This window comes from Dryas octopetala, chromosome 9 (assembly GCF_963921425.1).
Source record: "Dryas octopetala chromosome 9, drDryOcto1.1, whole genome shotgun sequence".
Lineage (NCBI taxonomy): Eukaryota > Viridiplantae > Streptophyta > Magnoliopsida > Rosales > Rosaceae > Dryas > Dryas octopetala.
In genome coordinates this window covers 113,232-140,454 of record NC_141374.1, presented here as the reverse complement: position 1 = coordinate 140,454, position 27,223 = coordinate 113,232, and the positions used below count along the sequence as shown (strand labels likewise).

Sequence of the window (27,223 nt, the reverse complement as noted above, 5' to 3'; positions counted from 1 at the left end):
TGTGTGATGTAATGCTATGGTGCAGTGAGAAGCATGCGAGCAGTGGAGATGGTTATGATTATGATGGAGTTGGCAGAACGACACAGTACCTGCTCCTTTTCTGCGCAAGTCCCAATCATAACTCTCTACTTTTCTCCACCTCCACCTAATCACGAATCATAACTGTCGGTCTTGTTGTTTTCTTTCTTTTATTGCCTTCTTAATTTAATTATATGTAATCATCATATTCCTCGAAGAGACAGTAATAGTTGCTGTCCCTCATGAATCATGATTCATAATTTGTTTCTTGTTTTATAATGCCCCTTTCTAGTTCAACTTCAACCCCTCTCGGCTCTCGGTGGGTTGTCTTGTCCTCTTGTCCCCACTCCCATACAATAAAAGATAGATAATTAATAAATTAGATATGAATATATGATCCATTTCATTCATTAATATTCTTTCCCTTGTTTAATTTGTAACTTATTAATTCCATCTAATAAATAATTAATCAATTTTTAACCATTGGAAGGTCCAAGGTTTTGTTGTACTCGTACTCTAGAGTAGGAGTAGAGGTTTGATTTTCCTTTTCCTTTTCTCGTTCTGGTACGTGCAGTAACTGGCAATGTCACCTTCTTGACTACTTGTTCGTTTCTTCTTCATCTTCGTCTTCTCCTTTCTAATACAAGAGCTGAAGCTATCTCTCTCTCTCTCTCTCTCAGATTCTTAATTGGGAGACTTACTTTTCATAGTGTTGTAACAGACGGACACAGAAGAGATGCTGGCTATGAATTGCCGCTCTTCCTCCTCCTCCTGTCCTCCTCCTCCACACCTGACTTCCCAAAGGTAAAATTGCAAAGATTTAACACAAACTATGAATAAATTGAGCAACTGTTTCTTTGCTGATTTCAAAGTTTGGTTTGGTTAAATTGCAGCGGTCCTGACAGTGGACTTCTCAAAAATATAGTTAACATGTCACCTAGGCTGCTCTCCTACTTTAACCCTGTAAGAGTTACTATTTTCCTTGCATTTTTATTAATTTGGTGTTTCTTATACTGATATCTTTTATCTTCCCCATTTCTATCTGATATGATGCTCCTGCTTCTTTGGGGTTGGGGGGGAGTCCTTGGGGTTTTAGAGGTTCCAATTCGGGTGCAGTTTAGATTGGTTTGATAAATTTGGATTTAGGACATAATTTCATGGATCACACCATGCCTCTGCTCACAGCGCTAGGACATTAAAGTTCAAGGGGAGGCTTTCAAACAGGATAAAATAGTAAAGAGTAATAATACTGAAGATACCAACAATGATCCCAACTTTTTAGTTTAAATTATGTCCCAAATGATGTGACAGTAGATTTCATACTTGATTTTAATATTGAATTCAATGGATTCAGCATTATACCATGTTTAGGATATCTAAGACTTGTAAATACTAAATTTCCCCAAAAGGTGCCCATTGGGGGAGCGAAAAAGAAAGAAAGAAAAGAGTAGACATTGATGGTTGATCTTGGCCTCTAGAGCAATATTGATACCTTCTTTTGTATCTTTTGACACAGATTGTAGAGTTGGATAGGACTTCACCTGACCAGGCTTCCCTGTGTTGGGACTCCGACAAGGCACTGGGTTGCAGTTTCATCAATTCTTTTGCTTCCGATGGCACTCCAACACCCAAGGTTTGTTTATTGTACACACCTCAGTTGGCTGTTATATGATTTCAACAGAGCAGTCTAGTAGTCTCTCTGCAGTGGTTTTTACTCCAACTACCTTTCCCAAGAATAATTCCAGACACCATTTAAGTTTTCTCTTATTTCAAAGTCTAATGCATTGGTTTTTTTTTTTTAATTTGGTTGTGTTTTGTTTTAATTATAAAAATATGGCATTAGTTTGTTTTAATTTTTAAGTTTGGCATTTGGGCTCTGAAACAGTCTTCTGCAGAGCTGAAGGAGGAGATTGTCACACTTGAGCTTGAAATTAACCATCTAGAACGTCATCTTCTTTCACTATACAGAACAGCTTTTCAAGGATGTGCCTTGCCAAGTACCCTAGAAAGCCATTTACAATTTAAGACAGGATCACCATTAAAAGTTGTACACAAGCAATCACGTTCCATATTGGAGCTGCAAATGCACAGCGGTGGATTGGTACATCATGATCAAACTTCCCCTGCACATCTCCGGGTCAGCTCAGATAATCGGAGTAGTGGCACTAGCATTAAAGTACCATCTAAAAGGGTAAATATCCTGCCAATGTAGATTAGATTTAGAAATTAATATGCTCATACGCATTTACATTTCTTTTTGTGTGGCTAATGGGGTTTCTACAATATTATGCCTACCATTTTAATATGCCCAGTTTCTAGAACATGCCATTCGAGCTATGATTTTTCAATAATCTGCATTGCACGTTTTTAGGACCATCGAATTGTTGATTATCATCGTCGGAGCCTAGCGGATCATCTTGGTGATTCTTGTATTGATAGTGCTCTTCATACTCCGGATAAACTTTCCGAAGATATTGTACGATGCATCTCTTCTATATATTGCAGACTCGCCAATCCCCAAACCCATGCAGGCCTGCCAGCTTCTCCTACTTCGTCCTGGTCATCCTCAAGTATATTTTCTTCTAAGAATCCTTGTGATAGTTGGAGTCCACATTGCAATGAGGACGCTACAATGCATCACCAAGGGTTGAAAGAAAATAGTGGATCATATGCTGCAATGATAGAAGTTTTGAAGATATGTTTGGACGACGAAGGCTTCAGTTATGCTGCTACAATGCTACAAAATTTCAGGTGGTGTTCATGCACCTCAATATCATACTTTTTATTTGCTTTCCTATTTGTGAAACTAGCCTGGCTGACTACATGATTGGATCGTGTATTTTAGCATTAAATTTTGATTAGTTTAATCATTACAAACTTAAGAAAAGTGGGGGGAAATATTTTGTGGTTGAGATTTCACAACTTCCACAGAGTTATATTCAGTCAAATGTGATAAGCTTCAATTTTCTATAGGTCATTGGTTCGAAATCTCGAGAAGGTTGACGTTCTCAAGATGAAGCGTGAGGAGAAGCTTGCGTTCTGGATTAACATTCACAATGCCTTGGTGATGCATGTATGAATCCAGATGTTCAAACTATAACGTTTTTCTTTTTTGTCCAAAGTAAAACTTGAGTTCATAATGGAAACTTTTACTCTGAAACTGACTTGTCCAATAGGCATGTAATTATGGCAAAATGGGATTTTCTAGTAACACTATAATTACTTTTCTACGTGGTTGGTCTATGTAAAATGTCAAAAAAATTGTATGATATTTGCTTACCTCATTCAGAGATATTACAAAATGAGAAACAGCTGGAAGATATTGTCCATAGGTGTAAATTCATGTATGGCAAGGCTTATGTGATTCTTTTTGCAGGCATACCTGGCATATGGAACTCAAAATCGTGTGAAAAGTACTTCAGTTTTGAAGGTAATTGTTGCATCCTATACTACTATTAGAATGTTCAGCATATGGAACTCACCAGTAGACACACTTGTGTTTTTTAAAATCCCATTTTCAGGCAGCATACAACATAGGCGGACATTGTATAAATGCGTATGTCATACAGAGCTCCATTTTAGGAATTCGAGCTCACAACTCAGCACCGGTATGCCCTGTCCTCTGAAACCCTACTTACATTATATGGCCTGTGTGCTTTATGACTCTCAACACATCCCGTAAGGCAGTTGTGTGGTTTTGTGATCACTAGTAGTGAGCAAGTTTGGTGCTTTTGTAGTCTTGACTAAATTAAGCATCTGAGGATCATAATTAGTGGTGCTTTTACATTTTTGACCAAATTTGGCATCTGAGCACTATAAAGTGTATCGAGATCTTTTGAAACAATTTTGTGAATTGATCGCCCTAGAAACTCAAATGGCATGCCTATTCACCCTAAAAGATGTTGTATGCTCTTCCTTTTCTGGAAATACCAAACTAAGTGTTTGATACTTTGATTATCCTCTGCCTTATGATATCCTTATGAAGAGCTGAATGGCATGTCATTATAGTGGCTCAGCACTAAGAACATAATTAGTGCCCTTGTGCTTCAGTGAAAGGTAAGGAGATTTGATGTCATAGCATGTTGTGTAACCATCATATGAAGCTAATTTGATGCCTATCCAGCATTCCACAATTTCACTTTATAATGCCCTTCTTAATACCATGTAAATGCAGTGGCTACAAACATTGTTTCATTCAGGAAGGAAGTTCAAGACAGGGAGCATCAGACATGTATACGCCTTAGAATACCCTGAGCCACTAGTCCATTTTGCTCTATGTTCAGGGGCATACTCAGACCCAGCGGTATCAACGTTTTTTCCTTTAAATTACTTATTACTTACATTTTTATTTAACTCTATGGCTAGATATGACGAATTAGTTATGGCTTTAATTTTCTAATGCATCTGTTTCTAGTTTTGTCTGAAGTGTCAATGCTTTACTGGATGTAGGTTCGAGCATACACTGCGAATAGTATATTTCAAGATCTGAAACTTGCTAAACAAGAATTCATTCAAGCTACTGTCTACACATACCAGGAGACAAAGATTTTCCTCCCAAAAATTCTTTACTACTTTGGAAAGGACATGTCACTAAGTATGCATGGGCTCTTGGAGGAAATAAATGATTGTCTCTCAGATACTGCAAAGAAAGCGATCAGAAGCTGCATGCGCAGAAGGCTTGACAAATACATACACTGGCTACCTCAAAGTTCTACCTTTCGGTATGTGATCCATGAGGAATTAGCCAAAGTAAGAATAACCTTCTAATTAATCAGCTCATAGTTGTGTGGTTGCAGAGGATCAAGGAAGTGTTTATTTATCTTGGGAACCAAATAAAAGGGAAAATATTAATTGTGTACAGAGACAGATTGTGGAAAGTACAGCATCTTCACCATCCACTTCAAATTGAATCATTGAATCACTTTGTTCCAGTTCACAATAAAGTATAAATTTACAAAGAATGCATTGTGGTTATGGATAGGCTTTTTGATTTTTTGCAAAATCATCTAAGAAAAAACTAATAACCATTTCCAAGGCCCCATAGAATCTCGCTTTCTAGAGATCGATGATTGACTGCAGTCTGTATGGGAGAGTGTCATCTTTTTTTGGTTGGTAAGAGGGTGGGCCAAAGCCCAACAGTAGAAAACTAACTAGCCACTAGCCTGCGACGAGGAACACCTGTTGGTACCCCTCCAAATTTTTGCCACGTAGCTCGCATTGCAACACCTAGAATTGCCACGTGGCTTGGCAAGTCAACAAAAAGTTAAAGTGACATTTTCGCTACGACTGAGAAACATATTTCTCGGCCGAAAAATGCTTTTTCAAAAAAATCAAAAGCCCTACCGACTGGAGAAATTCTATTAAATGATTACTGAAAAAAGAAAGGAGTTTAGGGCCGGAACATCAAACCACTTTTCGGCCTGAACTTCTTTAATAGATAAGGATGACTAAAAGAATCTTTAAGGTCTGTGACGAGGCCATGAGAACTCATTTCCAGCTCTAAAGACTTACATTAACAGGCTTAGGTCACCTTTTCTTTGGTCCACACATGTGTCCTTTAGGGTTTTTCAAAAGATGAAACACTAATAGTATAAAAGGGAAGCTATGGCTTCAGTACAAAGGATCACCTCCTAGACAAAAAAAAAAAAACTGGATTCCCATTTTCAAATTAAAAGCATTCACATTTACATTTTCATGCACTGTTCTTTCCCACTTTTCACTGTTCTTCACTGCTTATTCCCTTTTTAGGCTTGTAATTTCCCAAAAAACCACAAGGTAGCTATTATGTACCTCAGATTTGGTTTTATTCTAATTTATTTATATCTTTTCTTGTCTTTTTATTTACTTACCGTTGTCACCATCTGTTTGCCTTGGGTCTCACCCCCAAATATTTAATGAAATTGCATTCTCTTTTTATACCTACCTTTTGATTGCTCATGTCATCTTGCAAAATGCCTTTATTTTATGAAAATAACTTACATATCCCCGTGTTAGGAGATAGGTGGTATCACAAGAGAGAGAGGAAGAGAGAAAGAGAGAGAGAAAGAAAGAGAGAGGGGGGGCTGGGGACAGCAGGTGGCGTCCCTTAGGATGCAGGTAAGTTCTTCTCTTATTTTATTTAAGTTTGTGATTGTTGGGCCTAGATCCCAATATTGACATCCAATAAATCTTTACTTTTAGTTCATTTAGTTATTTCCTTTCCATCTTTAAGCATTTACTTCATTTAAAGTTTTCGTTTATGCAATTATTACTTCATTTACCATCTTTAAGCATTCCATCAAAATCATTTAGATATATTTTGATAGTTGCTTTCATTTATTTTCCTTGTTTATCCACAAATGGTCAAATATGAGATTTGTGGTTAGGACTACAATTTCTTACGAGTATCATCTTGAACACATCTCGTTCATCATCCTGACCAATGTCCACTGTTTCTTTCTACAAACACACACATAGCTAGGGTGTCGAGTGCACAGTGAAGTCCTGAGTCAATTCAGGCATAAAAAGAACTCAGGCCGAGTTTGGTTTTCTCTTATCCGGACATCTGTTTAAACAGAAGTCAGTCTCGGGTCGCAAGGCCATTATTCATAACCTCTCGGCTTAAGGATCTACCCTGGCTGTTGGCATGCCCGCATATTACAAAGAATGCTTTGTGGTTATGGATAGGCTTTTTGATTTTTTGCAAAATCATCTAAGAAAAAACTAATAACCATTTCCAAGGCCCCATAGAATCTTGCTTTCTAGAGATCGATGATTGACTGCAGTCTGTATGGGAGAGTGTCATCTTTTTTTTGTTGGTAAGAGGGCGGGCCAATGGCCCAACAACAGAAAACTAACTAGCCACTAGCCTACGACGAGGAACACCTGTTGGTACCCCTCCAAATTTTTGCCACGCATCTCGCATTGCAACACCTAAAATTGCCACGTGGCTTGGCAAGTCAACAAAAAGTTAAAGTGACATTTTTGCTACGACTGAGAAACATATTTCTCGGCCGAAAAATGCTTTTTCAAAAAAATCAAAAGCCCTACCGACTAGACAAATTTTATTAAATGACCACTGAAAAAAGAAAGGAGTTTAGGGCCGGAACATCTAACAAAGGAATTAAATTTCGAATTTCGATGGAAATTTCGACTGAAATTTCGATGAAAATTTCAAAGATTTTTAAATTTCGACAAAAATTAGATGGAAATGACGGAAATTACTATCAAAATACGGAAATTTTTAATGAAACTTTACCATATATTTATTTAACATATTATCTACTAAATTGATGAAAAACATTGAAGAAACCAAATTATATTTTAGGTTTCATGTAATATAAGGTGAATATAATGCGCGCTGGAGCATATACTGTTAAATAAAATTAGTATAATGAATAAATAACTTTAGTATATTCTTTATACTGTATAATTTAATTATACACTAAAATCTAAATCATAATACTCTATAGACCCTAATACTCTTTATACTCTATAATTTATACATTAAACCCTATATACTCTATATTCTTTAGGATATTAGGTTTTAGGATACTTTTAATTATCTTTTTATATAGAAATGTATTAGAGTTTAAGTTTTAAAATAACTAAACGAATCTCAAATTTTTTTTTTCTTTCCAATTGTCCAAAGGCCCCAAACCCCCCCTTCCTTTTTTTGTTTTGTTTTTCTTTCTTTACTTTTTTTTCCCGTGTCTCTCTCTTCAGTCTTTTTTTTTTGTTTATTTTTTTTATTCTTTCCTTCAGTTTTTCCCATGCCTCTCACCCAGCCAAGCATTATCTTCACTGAGTGAAACAACCCAAATTTTGGCTTATGGTAATTTTGTTACTTAAATTTTTCAAACTTGTTTTAAGGTTTGCTTAAAGGAATTAGAAATTTCTTTAAGTTTATTTTAACAAACTTAGACCTTTGGTTGTGGTTTTACAGCTTAGTTGTGTGGAAATGAATTTTAGAAAATGAAAATTCAAGAATTTGGCGATTTTTTTTTTTTTTAGAATTAAATTATGAGAGTAGGATTTTTCATAATTTTTTTAAAAGCAATTTGACTATTTTGAGGTCATAGGAAATTAGTGCTCATCAATACGAGTCTGTAGAATTTTTCGGTGAATTATTTGGAGTCTCGAGCTATTCTTAGTGAATTTCTGAAGTTGGAGAAAATAGAAAATAGGAAAATTTCGATAAATGTCGCTGAAATTTCAAAATTTTGACAATTTCGGCAAAATCTTCATGAAAAATTGTTAAACATATGTTTCGATTTCAGAACAAAAAAAAAAAAAAAGAAATTTAATACCCTGGCTTATGGTAATTTTGTTATTTAAAATTTTCAAACTTGTTTTAAGGTTTGTTTAAAGGAATTATAAATTTCTTTAAGTTTATTTTAACTAACTTAGACCTTTGGTTGTAGTTCTACAGCTTAGTTGTGTGGAAATGAATTTTAGAAAATGAAAATTCAAGAATTTGGCAATTTTTTTTTTTTTTTAGAATTAAATTATGAGAGTAGGATTTTTCATAATTTTTTTAAAAGCAATTTGACTATTTTGAGGTCATAGGAAATTAGTGCTCATCAATGTGAATTATTTGGAGTCTCGAGCTATTTTTGGTGAATTTCTGAAGTTGAAGAAAATAGAAAATAGGAAAATTTCGATAATTTTGATAAATTTCGATAAATTTTGATAAATTTAGGTAAATTTCGCCGAAATTTTGAAAATTTTGAACATTTCGACGAAATCTTCACGAAAAATTGTTAAACATGTGTTTTGATTTCGAAACAAAAAAAAAACGAAATTTAATACCTTGCATCAAACCACTTTTCGGCCTGAACTTCTTTAATAGATAAGGATGACTAAAACAATCTTTAAGGTATGTGACCAGGCCATGACAACTCATTTCCAGCTCTAAGGGCTTACATTAGCAGGCTTAGGTCACCTTTTCTTTGGTCCACACATGTGTCCCTTAGGGTTTTTCAAAAGATGAAACCCTAACAGTATAAAAAGGAAGTTATGGCTTTAGTACAAAGGATCGCCTCCTAGACAGAGAAAAAAAAAAAAAAAAACTAGATTCCTATTTTCAGATTAAAAGCATTCACATTTACATTTTTGTGCACTGTTCTTTTCCACTTTTCACTGTTCTTCACTGCTTATTCCTTTTTTAGACTTGTAATTTCCCAAAAAACCACTAGGTAGCTATTATGTACCTCGGATTTGGTTTTATTCTAATTTATTTATTGTTTTTCTTGTCTTTTTATTTACTTACAGTTGTCACCATCTGTTGCCTTGGGTCTCACCCTCAAATATTTAATGAAATTGCATTCTCTTTTTATACCTATCTTTTGATTGCTCATGTGATCTTGCAAAAGGCCTTTATTTTATTTAAGTTTGTGATTGTTGGGTCCAGATCCCAATATTGACAACCTATAAATCTTTACTTTTAGTTCATTTAGTTATTTCCTTTCCATCTTTAAGCATTTACTTCATTTAAAGTTTTCGTTTATGCAATTATTACTTCATTTACCATCTTTAAGCATTCCATCAAAATCATTTAGATATATTTTGATAGTTGCTTTCATTTATTTTCTGTGTTTATCCACAAATGGTCAAATATGAGATTTGTGGTTAGGACTACAGTTTCTTACGAGTATCATCTTGAACATGTACATCTCGTTCATCATCCTGACCAATGTCCATTGTTTCTTTCTACAAACACACACAGAGCTAGGGTGTCAAGTGCATAGTGAAGTCTTGAGTCAATTCAGGCATAGAAAGAATTCAGGTCGAGTTTGGTTTTCTCTCATCCGGACATCCGTTTGAATAGAAGTCAATCTTGGGTCGCAAGGCCATTATTCATAACCTCCCGGCTTAGGGATCTACCATGGCCGGTGGCATGCCTGCATATTAAAAAAGAATCCAAACATCTCAACTACTTTCAATTTGACATGTTTACCGAGAATTTTGTTGTTAAAACAGATTGGCACGCTCAAATTAAGCAAATGTTTTTGTTTATGTATGGTTGAGACACGTCACGCCTTTGCAAGACGTGTATTACGAGAGATTTTGAAAAGAGGACTAACGCTTGACCGTTTGCACCAAATCGCTGAGTCACAGAACGGAAGACCTGAGTCGAAAGGACATATCATGGCGGAAGTTGAAGAAGGCCAAGATGTTGGCATGAACCAACATCTTCAAGGGGCCCTCGCTCTTCGGCAGGTGCATGAAGTCAGGGCTATGAACGAGAGGATGGAGGGGAATATGGATGACCATTTCCGCAACATGAGGATTATGATGGAGGAAAGTACCTAGTCGATCTAGGGTCTTACTCAGGCCATCCATATGATGACCCAGCTGCATACTGGCCTGGATTCCATAGGTTGTGCCGGCCTCGCCACAATAGCCATTAGCTATGCAAAACCTGCAGACCCAACAGGTTCAGCCAGCGCCACAATAGAGAAATGTGCCGGTATATGTGCCTTCATATGCAAGAGCACATGCCAATGCCACACTACAAGGGAATGGCCAGGTTTTTGGATTTGCGCCCCAAGTTAACGACCAAGCTGCTCATGCCGAACCACAACCTGCCCAGCCCGGGACACCTTCTGCGTAGCAAATCCTGGCGATATACCTGACCCCGTTGCCGCTGGCTCCATTTGTACCACTTATTGTGTCACGCCCAAAACCCGGGTATGTAACAGAGGCACCTATCTTGAGAATACCTGAGACTATAACAACCAATCCCCCGGTGTTATAATCCCAAGTTTTGACAAAATAGGTTAAGCCTTTTGGTTTAGTAAAATGGGTTGGATCAGAGTTCTTGAGTTTGCAGCGGAAAATATAGAAATAATTAATTCATAATTAAACCAACCCTCAGAGCTACTATTATTTAGAGTAACTTCAAAGAAACTGTTTACATAGACTCGATAATTCAAAACAGACAATCCAAGGACTCAGTGTATATACAGGATATGACCAAGGGTATATAAAGATAGTAAAAGGTCACCAAAGACCTGCCTAAGGAAATATACTGACTAAACATGACCACAGGAGTTGACAAGCTCGAGACCGCACCACCACCCCCTTAATCGAGGCCGTCAAAGTCCACACGCGCAGCACCTAAAAGGGAGAAAAACAACAATGTAGGGGTGAGCATCACATACGTTCATTGCTCCCTCTCAGGGAACTCCTTTCTAGGTTTGAAAAATAGTTTGAGATAATTTAAAATCAAATGCACAACACAAACTAGTTATCAAGCTTTGTAAAACTAGTAGCATGCTCATACAGTTTTCAAAATACAGTTTTCCGGGCCCAAGTTCAGAATCATACCTGTTGACCAGCCATTAGGGCTAACTACCCTCTCACAAAAATATAACAAAGCCATGCAGTTATTTGACCGGAATAGGGTAGCGAAAGTGGTCATTTCATGGTTATACCGCCTAGACTGGCCTCCCAAGAAGAACAATCGACCAGTCCGTCCGTACAACCCCTCATGAGGTTTTGGGGATCGAAACCCAGGGGCTACCGTAAGGGACCTTTCACTCTCAAGTCAAACACAATAACAATCTCACGAGAATATGCATAACAATCATCATTCTCATCATCATAAAACCAAGCAGATATGCTAATAAAAAACATGTATCTTTATCACACAGTATTTATTATATAGTACATGCAGGAAATCCACTAGTCAGAGTGTGTTGTCCCCCTACCTAGCGTCCAAAGCTTTTGCCTGTTCTCGAGTACAAATCACAATTTGCCACATCGCAATGATCTCTTTTAGGTAAGTGGAGTTTCTAGTTTGACAACAACTGGTTTTAAAAACGGTCTTTACGTAAATCGATGACCTTATCTGTTAAGACCAGGTATAATTCAGAGGTTTGACACTAGCGTAACTGCTAAGCTTCTCTGAATTCTTAATTCGACATGACCTTGCACCCCGAGGTAAACAGTCATGTCAGACCGTGTGGTTTCTATATCTATTTTAATTTATTGTCGAGGAGGTTGATCAGATATGAATCTACAACGTGACCAGGTCAGTGCATGGGGAAACTGAGGGAGCTCTGCCTAAGTACCCAACGCCTGTATGCTCATGGACTGACCTTAGTCATCACGTTATTTGGTTACCACTGATATGACCTCAATATTTATTAAGTTCATTTGATAACAACAGTTTAAATGGCGTTTCGTCTATAACCACAACTTAAATAACAGCAGATTAAATAAGCTGGGTTAAGGGTATACCTGTTGAAGACTTCCCATGGGCAAAGTCTCGGTACTACTAGACTTGCTAAGTAACAAGATTAAAAGAGCCTAATTAACAAGATATTAATTTAACAAAAATTTTAGCAGAAGTTCGACAGGGATCAAGAAATTACCTATGGAGCTCAGAAATGATTTTTTGAAAACTTCACCAAAACATAGCCTTCACACTACTAGAATTGTAGAGCTCGTCGCCACGATCGCGTAGGTGAAATCAGATCGTTGATCGGAGCTTTAGAATTCAAGATAAACTCAAAACAAGATTGAAGAAGAGAGAGGACAGATAAGCTCTCTCTTGGGAAGCGTGAGCTGAGATAGGATGAAGAACCAGCTGAGTGTGCACCTCTATTTATAGGGAGAGAGAGTGAGTCAACTTGGTTGACTCATCCGAGTTGACTGGGTTGACTCAAAGTCAACTTTCACAACTTGGACCAATGAGAAAGTGACACGTGGCGTGTGCACTGACACTTGGCTGCACATGCAGCCATCAGATCTTGCTGCCATGCAGCGATGGACGCTCCAGATCGTGCCACGTGGCGCGATCTGGTGATTTCCTATTTTATTTTCTTTTTCCTATATTCCTCAACTTCAAACATTAATAAAAAATAGCTCGGGACTTAGAAAAATACCCCGAAAAATACTACGGACTCGTACTGACTAGTACTAATTAACTATGAGGTCAAATTACCAATTTGCCCTTAGAAAACTTTCAGAAATTTCAAGCTCCACAAACTAAGATAAAATGCTTTAAAGAAAAAGAAAATTTGGGAAATTCATAAAATAATCTCTCGGACTCGGAATAATACGAGACTTGCACCATTGGGTTTGTGAGTAAAAGTACTACCTTTTAAAGGTCTAACTTGGGTCAAAACCCTAGTCAAAGTTAGTCAAACAATTAAAGCTCAAGGTGGAAAAATTAAATTTTCTAACAAATAAATTCTATAAAAATTTTAGAAAATAAGGAAAAATTCCAAAATAAATTTGGAAATTTCCTGGTCTAACATATTGCCTCAGCCCAACAACAATCACAAGGAATCATTCCCCAAAATGATTGGGTCTTGGGTTATAATGAGGTGCCCCAGCCTATTCTCACACAGATAATCAGGCCGCCGATAACGGCCTAAAGAAATGACTTGCCATTAAGAGGTCAACAACAACGAGGCCAGCCTAGACAAAACCAAAGGCCTAAGGATTAGTGGAAAGAACAACCAGGAATGGAGCAATTTTTGACCCAGAATAAGGTCGAGAGCATGCTGCTAGGGATGATCAACAACGCTAGTAAGAGGCCCAGACCATCATATACCCAAGGAATAAAATTTTGTTTTTGGGGGGTATGGAAATCTTATCACATATTCGTCAAGATTTCGTCGAAATTTCAGAAATTTCGCTCAGCACAAACCCATCAATTTTTTCCTCTCTCTGTCTTCCTTTGCTCACTTAATTGCACAAACCCAGCCAAATCTGGCTAGATCTTGGCGGCCCAAGAGAAGCTAGGGAGAAAAGATCGGGGAGGAGAGGAGGAAAAGAGGGAGTTCGAGGAGGGAGAGGAAAAGGAGGAAGAGAGGGAGTTCGAGGAGGGAGAGGAAAAGAAGGAAAAAGGAAGATTAGATGTGACTGGGACTAGAAGAGAGAAATGAAAGGGAAGAAGAGAGAGTCACAGGAAGGAAAGAAAAAGAAAAAAAAAAAAAAAAAAAAAAAAAAAAAGAGAGAAGAGGTTAAGGGTTGATTGGGCTTTTGGGCAATTGGAAAGAAAAAAATAGGTTTGGGGTTTCGTTTGGCTCTTTTTGGGTTTTCATTTAGTTGTTTTTAAACCCTAAACCCCAATATATTTCTATATAAAAAATAATTAAAAATACCCTAAATAGCCTAAACCCTAATATCTTATACCATATCATAAAGAATATAGAGTATAAAGAATATACTAATTTCATTTATTCATTATATTAATTTTATTTAATAGTATTTGTCTTCAGCTCACATTATATTCATCTTATATAACATGAAACTTACTATATAATTAGGTTTCTTCAATGTTTTTTTAATCAATATAGTAGATAATATGTTAAATTAACATATGGTAAAGTTTCATTCAAAATTTCAATATTTTGATAGCAATTTTTGTCGTTTCTGTCTAAGTTTTGTCGAAATTTAAAATTTTTCGAAATTTAAAATTTATCGAAATTTCCATCGAAATTTCTGCGAAATTCAAAATTTTACTCCTTGCATATACCAAACCTTTCGTCTTAGAGGTGTCTAATTATGAATTCCCAAGAGGTTGTCGTCTCCTAAACTTTTTCATTATTTTCGGGTGATTACAAAATTTCGGGAAATCCGAAATTTTACTCCTTGCATATACTTAACCTTTTCGTCCCAGAGGTGGCTAATTATGAATTCCCAAGAGGTTTTCGTCTCCCAAACTTTTTTATTGTTTTCGGGTGATGATAACACTAGTTCCATCGAGCAAGAGGAGTCAAAAATGGCCCTGGCTATGTTCTGGGAACAGGGGGAAGCCTAATGCCCAATGGGAGCTCCAAAGATCCAATTCGACTCACTTACCAAAGCTGAATGTAGGATGACATTTACCATGCCTTTGGAGTTTGCAGCACCCTTAGACCAACCAAGTTCTCTTAAAGGGGATGAAATTGATGAGGAGGTCTCGGTTGTTCAAGTCATAAAGGAATTGAGCATGCATGATTGAGGAAGTGGTTGAGAAGTCAGGGACCTTATCCGTAACTAGGTCGGGAAAAGTGGTGATTGAGAAGCCTTTGACCCATGTAGCTGACCACCTCAAGCCTTAGTACATCACGACACATCTTAATGGGGTTCCGACCAACTGAGTCTTCATTGACACAGGTGCTACAATCAACATTCTTCCCCAGAAGGTTATGGAGAAATTGGGCAAGACTAAAAAGAATCTTATAAAGACAGAGATGAACATCACCGACTATATGGGACGACCACATGAGGCGACTGGATGTCTTCCGATTGACTTTCTAGTTGGAGGAAAGATCTAGAGGACCCCATTCTACATAGCTAATACCAAGTCTCTGTAAAATGCCTTTCTATGCCGGGATTGAATTCATTCTAACTTATGTTTTCCATCGACCCTTCTTCAAAAGTTGGTAATGTGGAATGGAGACAAAGTGGAGATCATTGAGGCTGATCCCAGGCCTTTCCAAGCTTTTGTGAATTTTGCCCAAGCTAGAGCTTACGATGATGATGTTAGCGTGACCCGTTTCTGAGGTTGTAACGAGAATGACTAGCCAACAGGGGTGATAACACACTAAGGCTGAAGAATCATCTTCGGCATGTGGCAGACTTTTCGATGATTAATACATCCGGAGAAGAATCAGACGGAATCACTCCGGCCATGGAAAACCTGTCACGCCCCGGACCCCGGGCACGTGCGACACGTACTTTAAGGATTTCTAGAGTACAACGCCTAATTGTTCGACATTGTATTCTCAACTTCCCTAAAATACGTAAGCTTTTTTAAATTTAAAACCATAATTTATTAAAATATAGTTTAGAAGTGGAGGTCGGTCCAATATTCTCTCCTCTTTTAGACTAATACCTTAATGCTTTTTTATTTTTGACTAAGGTCCAAAAATATTGTCTAGATGTTTTTAATTTTTAAAAAGTCTAATATTATCCTAAAATTAATGATATTTAAATCTTAATATTATCCTAGTTTTATATTATCTTAATACTATAATATTATAATATTATCATATTATAATATCCTAATATTATCATATTATCCTAAAATTAATTGTGGGATTTAAAATATATAAATCTAATAAAATGCATCAACCCACAAAATAGAAAATAATCAAATAAGGAAAAAAAATTTATGGGTAAATTTCAATTGTACCAGTTGATCGGTGGTTTTTTGGCGTTTATGTTATGGTTTAGCTTTGGGATTTTGGGCAGAACTAAACCATAACATAAACGCCCCCATCAAGCTCATTCTATACCCTAGGAGGGGATGAAGTGAAAATATGGGGATTTACCCTCAAAACTCGGGGAATGAAGCAATATAGCCTAGCGATTGGCGGTACCGACCCACGTTGGTGCGCACCAAATCGCGCGAATATGTATATCAACCCAGGTATTGGTACAATTGAAATGTATCTATATTTATATATAAACCTAGGTATTGTACAATTAAAATGTACCTATATATACATTTTTTCTTATTTGTTTGATTATTTTTCAATTTTGTGGATTAATGCATTTTTTCTATATTTGTATAATTTAAACGAATATTATCTTTTATTATTTTAAATTATAAAACATAAAAACTAGATAATCTTGAATGTTTTAATTAGAAAATGTAAAAATAAAAATGTCCTAACGGATATTATCTTTTATAATTTTTAAAATTATTTCATATTAATTATTTTAATTTTAAGAGATAATGAGTCAAAATTTTTAAAAATCAATTTTTTGGACCTTAGCCTTAAAAATTGGATTTAAGTACAAATCTAAATTCCTATATAGTTTTAGTGTGACTGACCCTCCAAAATTAGACCTACTTTAAATTAACTGAAAAAAAAAAAATAGGGAAGATCAAAAGGCTGAAATCTTTTTTAAATTAAAGTGCATTGATTCAAAAAAAATTCAAAAATAGCTGATTATATTTATTAACATGGCATGTTCACATATGTTGCCACCAATTAAAATGTGGTATAAAATTGTGAAAGCTCTTACTTTAACCTTTGGTAAATGGTGTTGCATGTTTGAAAATTGAAAGAAATAGCGAAGGAGGTGCCACTTGCCAGTGAGTTAGTGACAGTCTTACGGTTCAATCGGGCCGACTCTTTGAATCGAAATTTGAAGCACAACGCCTTCTCCGCTCTTCACGTTATGCTGAGTCTGTGATCTCATTTATTCATATATTTAATATTCTAAATTAGGATCCATATACAAGAGCTAGCATCAACTACAAGGGGAAAGCGTACACTCGAATAATTTATGGGCTCCTAAGCTCATGCTCTGGGATTGATATATAATTACTTTGTTTTTTCATTAGCGATGGTAATTATTAATTATATATGTTCATTTTAAATTTGTTAGTTGGATCTCAAACATTTTCATATAATCATATATAATTAATTTGTACTAGGAGCATGCATGATGATATTAATTATTTGTGGGTGACTTTGGTGGTTGCTGTTGGTGCATGTACGCATGAATCATGATCGATCATGAGTTACATAGCTTGCTGATTGTTGAATTGCTCATGCAGATTCATTTTGTCATTCTTGTTAGTCGACAAGGAAAAGTGAGGCTGACCAAATGGTTTTCAACCTATTCCCAGAAGGAACGATCTAAGGTACGTACTTTTTTTGGCCATGATTTCTTTCTATAGAAATGTAATTCTAAGGGTGAGTTTCCTTCTTCAAATTGATCCCTCTTTTAAGAAAAGAAATGAATAATATTGTCAGACCTTATCTCTTAATGAGCTCTAATGATCATAACTTTTTTTTTTAAGGTTTCTATTTAATTTTTTTTCCTAGAAATAAGTTAAATTGGAAATAAATTATTTGGCCATTAAATTATCATAATAGTCAATTTGTCTATTTATTTGATATAAATGATTTTCAATTTGAATATAATTTAGATAAATGTGGATGGACTTAAAAATTCAGTTCGGATCGCATTGGGTCATTGAGGGATGTGGCTACATAGCATTAATTCCTTTCTTTTCTTGGAATGAAGAATTCCGTTTTTAGAACCTTCATATGGTAAGGGTATAAAGTGGTATAGATTTTTGTAGCTATCCAAATGTTACAGTTTATGATCGAGTGGAAATTTTGTTTTCATTTTTGGTTTTAAACAAAAAAAGGTAATGCGGGAGCTGAGTGGCATAATATTGAACCGGGGGCCCAAGCTGTGCAACTTTGTAGAGTGGAGGGGACTTAAGGTTGTCTATAAAAGGTACTTCCAACCCAACATATATATGCATTTTGTTTTTTGTCTGAAACATATATATGCATTAATGAATGGCTTAATTGTATTTTTACCGCTCAAAGTTTGAGTTGATTCTCACTTTACCATTCAGATATTTATTTATCTCACTTTACCACTTACAACTATGCCATATGTTCTACTTTATCTTTTTTCGTTCATTCCATCGTCCAAACCGTTAAAAATGCTAATGTGGCAAAGAGATTCTTGTCATTTTGTCCACTTGGACGAAATAATAAATAAAAAATTCTCCTAAACCCTAAAGATTAGTGATGTGGCACCTACATGGCCATTGTAGGCCTTGTTTTCTTATGTAGGTTGCCATGTGCAAAAAAAAATAATTAAAAGTATAATATTCTAAAACTAAAAAAAAAACCAAAACTTATCTCCTTCCTCCCTCCCCTTCCCCACCCCAAAAAAAATTTTCATATTTTTATTTTTTAATTATTGTAATTAAATTTAATATTTTATAAAATATAAGAAATTTTAATAGATTTTTTATGTTCAAGTAGACAAAATTGAATGAAGAGAGAAAAATATGCCCCTGCCATGTCAATATTTTTTATGGTTTGAATAACGGAATAGATGGAAAAAGATAAAGTGGGACACAGAAAATAGTTATAGGTGGTTGAGTGGGAATCAACTCAAACGTTGAGTGATAAAAACACAATTAAACCTTAATTAATACCAATTAAGACTAGCACTAACTAACCAGTAACCACTCTTGTGAATTAAGTAGTGGTTTTGTGATGTATGTTCAGATATGCCAGCCTCTATTTCTGTATGTGTGTTGACCAGGATGACAATGAACTGGAGATCCTTGAAATAATTCACCATTATGTTGAGATACTGGATCGCTATTTTGGCAGCGTGAGCTTTCGAATATCTTAAATCTTAAGTTCTTGCAATTAACAAAATAAATATATATAGTAATACAGTATTGGTCCAAGTATTAATTGATATATATATATATATCTAAAATTGATTTAATAATGGACCTGATGTTTAGTTAACTCTGCCTTCTACTTATTAATTAAATAGGTCTGTGAGCTGGATTTGATTTTCAACTTCCATAAGGTACGTACGTACCCTTTTTATTCTTCTTCTCTTCAGGCATGCATATAATATATAATCTATAATATATATATATATATATACACATATATACAGAAATGATCACCCGCTCACCATAGAGCGAAGAATTTCCTGCTCACCTAACCATCTGCTCACCACGGAGCGGGGAATTCAATGATCGGGATCGTCCATTTTTTAGGTTCATTCTTAAGGGTCGTCCGTGTAAAAAAATCAGTCAAATCGATAATTGTTTGGTCCTCCAAATTTTGCAAACAAATATAGTTTGTCAGATAAGGTTGAAATGACGTTGACAGTAATACACTGACTAAATAGTTTCCAATTTGGTTGATTTTTTGTAAGGGTGATCTTTGAATGATGCTCTAAATAGACGATTCCAATTATTGAAATTCGTTGCTAGGTGATTAAGTGAGCGGGGAATTCCCCGTTCTATGGTGAGCGAGTGATCATACTGTATATATATATATACACACACACCATACACAGAGGTCTTCAGGCATGCATATAACATATATGTCTAGTATATATATATATATATATATATACAGGGGTCTTCCAATAAGGGATCTCTCTTGTGGGGCCCACATGAGTCGTTTTGTGTCGATTTGAATGATTCATTTTTTACATCTTCATTAATAAATCATCATTGCAAAAAATCAGCCAAATTAAAAATCATTTGATTATCTAACTTTGATTAAACAAATAGATGAATCAAATATTTTCGATGAAACCGTCCATCTGTTTGATCAAAGTTAAATAAGCAAATGGAATCAGGCTGATTTTTTGCAAGAATGATCTATCAATGGAGATGTAAAAAATAAATGATTAGGATCGATACAAAACGACTCGTATCGGTCCCAAAGGGGAATTCCTCATTTAGTGTTAAATGAGGGATCCCTCATTGGAAGACCCCACTATGTATATATATATATATATATATATAGGCTCAATTATAATTTACCCCTACGAATTATAGATGTGATTTCAAGATGCTCCCCAAAGTACAAAATCTTTCAAGTGCGTCCACCAACTCTTGAAAATCATGCAACATTAGTGATTCCATCAAACTGTTAATTGCTTACATGACTTTGTTGACTGACATTTTTAGTGATGTGGATGCCATGTGGACAACAAAATAATAAAAAAAAACATTTTATAATATTAAAAACTAAAACTAAATATAAAAAAATTAAAAACTAAAAACTTTAACCACCTATCATCCTTCTCCCGACTCTTTCATAAAATTTTTTAAAAAAATTCTCCTTCTTCTTCCCCACACAACCACCTTCTTCTTCTTCACCTAATCGAACCCACACCCCCTCAAGAGTCTCTAACCATATAAGAAAACCTTTAACAAAATCTAAAAATTAAACAATCTACAAAAATAAAATAAAATAATAGAGATGAAACTAGTGTTTTCAGATGCAAAAGCGTCACGCGAGGCGTTTGCAGTCTCGCAAGGCGAGGCGTAAGCCTTTCGGGCATAAAAATATATAATTATAAAAAAATTATAAAAAAAATTATATAGCTAAAAAATAGCATTAATTGTCATTCATATATAAGTAGTCTTGTTCTAGATCAAAATTGCAGAAAGAAGTATCTTCTTTTGTAAAAGCAAGAACAACATTCATAACATTCATGAAGTTGTCCATGTTCCCCGATATAAGTATTTATCCATATGTGTTTGGTTTACAAAGAGACATAATATAAAATAATATAATGTAAAGTTTTGAGAAATAATATAAAATAAAACTGAATGGCTCTTAATGTTAGTCTTGCTATATGAAATTTTTGTTCTTTACATTTGCACTTTATATGATTACAAGAGACATGCTAAATATGTTAATCCTTTTTTTTTTCCTAATTAATTCATGCCAGAAAAAGTCATTCCTTCTTTTTTTTTTTAAGAGAAAATGAGAATTTTATTTAGAGATGACCGGTAATCCTCATACAAAGAAAGGCCAAGCCAAGAAGGGTTGGCATCCACGTGAAGCCAAATATTACAATCATGGTTTGATAGAGCAAACTTAGCTAAAGAATGGGCAGTTTTGTTGGAGTCTCTTGGCCGAAATTGACAACTGCCACTGTCATCAAAACTAGCCAAGAGAGCTTTTATATCTACGAGCGCTCCATCCGCCGCCAAAGAAGGAGAAGAGTTATTCATGCGATTGACAACCCCTAAAGAATCCATCTCTAGAAAAACCCCAGCTGCAGGTCTTGGGCTAACTGCAAGCCAAAAATCCCTACCATCAGTTCCATTTCGTCCACAGAGAAGCCGCCAAAAGTGGTTTTAGTTGCAGCCACAACGAGATGCCCCTCACCATCTCCAATAATAGCTCTAAGGCCGCGGCGCCGACTGCTATGACAAAGTCCTCCATCAGTATTGATCGTGAAGAAACCTGCACTTGGTTTTTCCCATGAGCATCGCCATTCACGCCTTCAACGCCTTGCTGTCGCGAGGCGTACGCTATCTGCGTCTTGTCGTCGCCTTTCAGTCATTTTACACAGTCCGACGACGTCGAGCGCAATCGGCCGCCGCCTCGCCATGACTCGCGCCTTGAGGCGCACCTTAAGCGCGCTTTTGAAAACACTGGATGAAACATATCTATCCATCTTCAACCAATTGACAGATTGTGGGGAAGGGGAAGAGGTCTAGTGGGGAAAGGGAAGCCACCATCGTAGAGATTGAAGGCCTTGTGAAGTTCGTAACGCCGCCATCGCCCAATCCATCGAGGTCGACCAAGGCGGCGCCTCCCCTCCTATCCCTCTCTCTGTTCCTCTCTTTCATTGTTCTTTGGGTTCTTGTTTGAGTTTGGGTTTGAACAATTTGGACATATTTTGCACAATTTTTATTGTTAAAGCTTTATATTTGGGTTTTCATCTCGAGAAAATTTTAGCTAAACTATACCTCATATCTCTATTCATGACATGAATTTCACTTTGTGTCAACTTAGGATTGAAACTTTCATTTTGTGTCAATTAAGGACTCTGTTTTTTTCAGTTTTTATCTCAACTTTGGCCCAATATTGGACCTATCCAACCTTCAGCAAATTCAAAAAAACTTATACTGGGTTTAAAGCTATGTATCTCCTCTTTACAATCATATAAAGATCACTCAAATTAGACATCTACAACTCCAGATAATTGGCCCCAAAGTAGGGTACCTGAAACTGTCCAATTGGACATTTGAGAAAATATCCGAAAAATTGAATAGTTTCGGGTACCCTAGTTTGGGGCCGATTATCTAGAGTTGTCAAAGTCCGATTTGGGTGATCTTTATATAGTTATAAAGAAGAGATGCATATCTTTAAACTTAATATCATTTTTTTGAATTTAGTGGAGGTTTAATGGGTCCAATATCGGGCCAAAGTCGAGATAAAAACGAAAAAAAGCATGGTGCTTAATTGACACAAAATGAAAGTGTCAATCCTCAGTTGACACAAAATAAAATTCATGTCCTGAATAGACACATGAGGTATAATTCGAGTCTTTAGCTAAAATTTTCCCTTTCATCTTCTCCAAAGTAGCCAAATCGCCTGCTGCACTAGCCATCCAAAACCCCAGTCTCATCCCCACCCTTGCCTTTGCCATCCCTTCGCCGTTGGCGTTCAGACCCACACCGGCGGTGACTCTTCTCCCATATCTCTTTCTTTGGCCTAAAAAAAAAAAAATTGAAAAAGTTAGAAGAAAATAAAAGAAAAAATTCGCCCTCCCCCATTGAGGCCCCCCTCTCGAGCCCTAGCACAAAATCTAAAATCATTGTTCTCTGGGTTTGAACAATATCAGAATACAAAAAATCAAGGAAGAAACCCATTCTTCTACTAAAAATAATGGTCTCTCTCTCTTACAACATAACAATGGTGAAGAAAAAACGATTTTCTTATTCTGGGAAAAATTCATCCCATTTCTCTTCAAATAAAAAATCACAAGAAAAAAAAAAAAACCAATCCTCAAAATTAGCCAAATCGCCTGCACCATCGTTGACAAACATCAACCAGCCAACACCACCACTCTTAATCATGAGAGGCTCGATTTGCAAGGCCCATGCCTCGTGACCCCCATTCAACGCCGAGAATTCGGAGAACGCGCTACCGCCAATCCCCGATGCACCATGGATGCATAAAGGTGTTTGGGTTTTTTCTGAACCGGTGTGGATGTGGGTGTGGGAGAAGAAGGAGGAGGAGGAGGAAGAAGAAGGAGAAATTTTTTATTTTTTATTTTTTTATGGGAGAGACGGGAGAAAGATGGGAGGTGGGGAAAGTTTTTAGTTTTAAATTTTTTGATATTTTAGTTTTAGTTTTTTAATATTATAAAATGTTTTTATAATTTTTTATTATTTTGTTGTCCACATGGCATCCACATCAGTACATCACTAAAAAATATCAGTCAACAAAGCCACGTAAGCAATTAATGGTTTTATTGATAAAATCACTAACGTTGCATGATTTTCGAGAATTGATGGACACTCTTGAAAGATTTTGTACTTTGAAGAGCATCCTGAAATCATTCTTATAGTTTGTACAACCATTAATAATAAATAAACTCAACTAAAAAGTTGTAATGTCTATTTTCTAACAAATAACCCACGTTATAATAGATTTCGTGTTTTTGTACTGAGCCCTCAGCGTTTTTATTTTTTTATTTTTTATATTTGAAACTGGGTAGATTGCGAACGTACGTGATATGTCCCATCAGCCATCTCATGCATTATTCATTTTCAGGCCTACTTTATTTTGGATGAGCTTCTACTTGCGGGTGAGCTTCAAGAGTCATGCAAGAGAGTAGTCGGACGGATGATAGCTACTCATGTAAATATTATATTGATTTATATATTGTTCCATTATTAATTAATATAATATTTGGATATATGTATTGAATATTGGATTTGATCACGTACGTACAGGATCGATTTGTGGAGGTTGCTAAAGAGGAGGCCTCTTCAATAGGCAATCTTATCGCACAAGTCAACATGTAGCTACCCAGAAGTTAGCTTCTCCATAAACTTATATATGAAACGCACAAATTGTTTATTAACTCTACAATATTAGTATTACCTCAAACAATACTTATAATTATAAAAATAAAAATAAAAATAATCAAGTATGTTAATTTTCTTTATAACAGAAAACTTCATTGTTTTAGTTATTAACATAAATAAGATCATAAGTGTTGGTGCATAAATCATCATACATCATAAGCGTTATTAAACAATATTATCAAAAATCATAAGTGTTGTTGGATAAGAATATAAGATCATCATAAATCATAAATGTTGTATTTACGACCGAATATGAAATTCAGCACACTAAGGTTCATAATACCAAAGTATGTATACCTAGAGGTCCATAATACCAAAGTATGTATATCTAGAGGTCCATAATATCAACTAAGTATAATAATGCACTATCTGTAGGGACAATGAGCCCTTAATTGATCTTCTAACATGATTTCATTTAAGCACGGGGGCAGTATTACGTCTAGCTTCATAATTTATTAAATTCTTTATTTTTAATAAATCACATAACATCATCACATAAGCATAAGGTATACATATATAAATACTCAAATATGTAAATATATAAACATTAAAATATATCTATATAGAATATAGCATAACATAAATTTATATAAGAATGTATATATATAAGCAGAAAAATATTCTATAAGCATATGACTTTAAAACATGAAACTTATTTGATAAAATTTTTAAAAATAGAACAGGTATTGAAATAATCCATTTTTAGAATTTGTCTTTCAGGGGTAAAATAGTCAAAAAGTCAAAATTTTCAAAAATTGTCTCATGCACATCCATTTTCGTTCATGTTCGTCACCTTTGGAAGATTAATTTTTTTCTTTTGATATCTTTCTCATTTACAATGGATTTGGGTAAGTAAGTATACTAAGTTGAAGGATTTTTCACAAGGAATCCATCTGACATAGTCATTTTTACAAATTCATTTTAGTTTATCTGAAGTAAAGCCAAGAACAGACTTGGGCAGAAATATCATTTTAAATCGGCAGTAGGATTTCGGGGTCCATATCTTTTTGTGTGTTTATGATCTGACTTTCAAACCTTCCAGATCCAAAGTTCATTTTATAAGCTTTAATTTGATATAAAGAACTTCAAAAACAGATAAAAAATGAGTGAGTTATGATTAGACAAAGTTATGAACATTGAATGAGTTTTCTGGGCAGAATAATATCATCTAAAAGGAGGCAGTAAGATTTCGAGGTCAATATCTTTTTATGTGTTTATGATCTGACTTTCAAACTTTGTAGATCAAAAGTTCATGTTATAAGCTTTAATTTGATATAAAAAAACGTCGAAAATGGATTAGAAATGAGTGAGTTATGAACATTGTATAAGTTTTTCGGCGTGGTAGGCCGGGAAAGTTTTTAAAAAATCTCATTTTTAATTCGTTTTTAATGTTTCAAAAATAAATGAAAAGCTATAAACATGTTCTACAATCAATTTAAAGGAGTTTATATGCAACAAAATGTATTAAATGATGGAATAAGTGAAAGACCTGAATTTTTCGGTGGCCGGATTCTGGAAAATGTCGCTGAAAACTGGAAAAATTGTTTTGGCCATATCTCTTTCATTTCTTAACCTTTTTAAGTGATTCATGAGTCTATCTTGAACAATTTTTCATGTAAATTAAGATGGTATTGTTAGTTTTAATTGAAAATGAATACATCATAACAAAATAATATCAAACCAGAAAGTGACGAGTTTTAAGAAAGATTATGCTTCTTTATGATTGATTTATTATTGAGGTAAATAAACTATGAGAAAGGCACTACAAGAAAAAAAGGTTTGGAAGAGAAACGAAATTCGTCGCCCAAAGGTTTGGGCGACGAACTGAGTTCGTCGAGAGTTTGGCCGCTCAATCGATGACGCCCAAGAGTTTGGGCGACGAACCAGTAAATTTCGTCGCCCAAAGACACCTGGGGCAACAGATTTGTTTCGTCTCCTAAAGTATATGATTCCTCGCCCAAAGCATGTTGGGGCGATGAATAATTTCGTCGCCCAAAGTATGTTTTGGGCGACGAATAACGAAGTTCCTCGCCCAAAGCATGTTTGGGCGACGAACTTATCCGTCACTTAAACACAATTTGGGAGAGGAAAAACAAATTTCCTCACTAGAACGTGATTGGGGCGACGAACAATTTCGTCGCCTAAAGAATGTTTAGGCGAGGAACTTCCTTATTCCTCGCCCAAAGCATGTTTGGGCGACAAACAATTTCGTCGCCTAAACCTATTTTATTTTTATTTAAATTATATATTTGAATTTAATATTTAAAAAAAAATCTTTATTCAAAAACTATATAAAAAAAAATTAATAAATTTATATATCCAAATATCCATATAAAGTAGGAACAATTTAATACTGTATGCAAATATAATTAGTACATACAATCACTAATGGCCCTCTAGGTCAGTAGCATCATCGGCACCGGTGGAGGAGTCTAGCATGCACTGGTCAATGTTTGGCGGCAGCACAAACCCAGGTACAATCCTGGCCAACTGGCCAAACATCTGATGCACCTTACTCGTCTGCTCCGCATATGCTGCTCTCGATTCTTCTAGCTGACCCTTCAACAGCTGCACTTCAGTGGACAGGTTGACTAATTTTGCAGATAGTTGAGGCGAAGACCCAGCGTTGAGATCACGAACCCGACCTGCTCTCATTCAGCGTATCTCCCTACCACGCCTAACATCCAGTGTCTCCGTCATAATACGAAGACCGGCATCGCGATCGGGGACTGAGATCGACTCCAATGGAGTGTCTGAAGGGTACTGGCTGGCCACCTCCTCCAAATAACTCGCCTTCTTGGCGAGCATCTCAGCCTTCAAAATGTTATACACAAGTTAGGAATTAGGAAATCAAATACA

General features: G+C 35.7%; 2 protein-coding genes across 2 annotated transcripts; both read left to right on the top strand.

Moving 5' to 3' along the window:
• The first annotated feature begins 603 nt into the window (after positions 1 to 603).
• On the top strand, positions 604 to 4,926 carry LOC147272993 (uncharacterized). The gene is made up of 10 exons (XM_086227749.1): positions 604 to 822; positions 912 to 981; positions 1,535 to 1,651; positions 1,904 to 2,209; positions 2,390 to 2,769; positions 2,992 to 3,091; positions 3,395 to 3,448; positions 3,540 to 3,626; positions 4,193 to 4,321; positions 4,468 to 4,926. Exons 1-10 carry the CDS (start codon positions 755 to 757, stop codon positions 4,783 to 4,785), a joined length of 1,629 nt encoding a protein of 542 aa, XP_086083875.1. The 5' UTR covers positions 604 to 754; the 3' UTR covers positions 4,786 to 4,926.
• A 10,460-nt stretch (positions 4,927 to 15,386) lies between these two features.
• Positions 15,387 to 24,301, top strand: LOC147272992 (AP-1 complex subunit sigma-2-like). The gene is made up of 7 exons (XM_086256591.1): positions 15,387 to 15,482; positions 17,513 to 17,599; positions 18,113 to 18,204; positions 18,996 to 19,104; positions 19,276 to 19,311; positions 24,048 to 24,134; positions 24,230 to 24,301. The coding sequence occupies exons 1-7, from the start codon at positions 15,387 to 15,389 to the stop codon at positions 24,299 to 24,301; spliced, it is 579 nt and encodes a 192-aa protein (XP_086112717.1).
• Positions 24,302 to 27,223: the final 2,922 nt, after the last annotated feature.

What these genes read in the sequence shown, in the direction of transcription:
- LOC147272993 (XM_086227749.1), top strand. Translation starts at nt 755, where the DNA reads ATGCTGGCTATGAATTGCCGCTCTTCCTCCTCCTCCTGTCCTCCTCCT. An exon ending in CCACACCTGACTTCCCAAAG is followed by an intron (nt 823 to 911) that starts GTAAAATTGCAA and finishes GTTAAATTGCAG; the next exon opens with CGGTCCTGACAGTGGACTTC. An exon ending in ATGGCACTCCAACACCCAAG is followed by an intron (nt 1,652 to 1,903) that starts GTTTGTTTATTG and finishes GCTCTGAAACAG; the next exon opens with TCTTCTGCAGAGCTGAAGGA.
- LOC147272992 (XM_086256591.1), top strand. Translation starts at nt 15,387, where the DNA reads ATGTGGAATGGAGACAAAGTGGAGATCATTGAGGCTGATCCCAGGCCT. An exon ending in CTAGAGCTTACGATGATGAT is followed by an intron (nt 15,483 to 17,512) that starts GTTAGCGTGACC and finishes TTGCTCATGCAG; the next exon opens with ATTCATTTTGTCATTCTTGT. An exon ending in CTTAAGGTTGTCTATAAAAG is followed by an intron (nt 18,205 to 18,995) that starts GTACTTCCAACC and finishes ATGTATGTTCAG; the next exon opens with ATATGCCAGCCTCTATTTCT.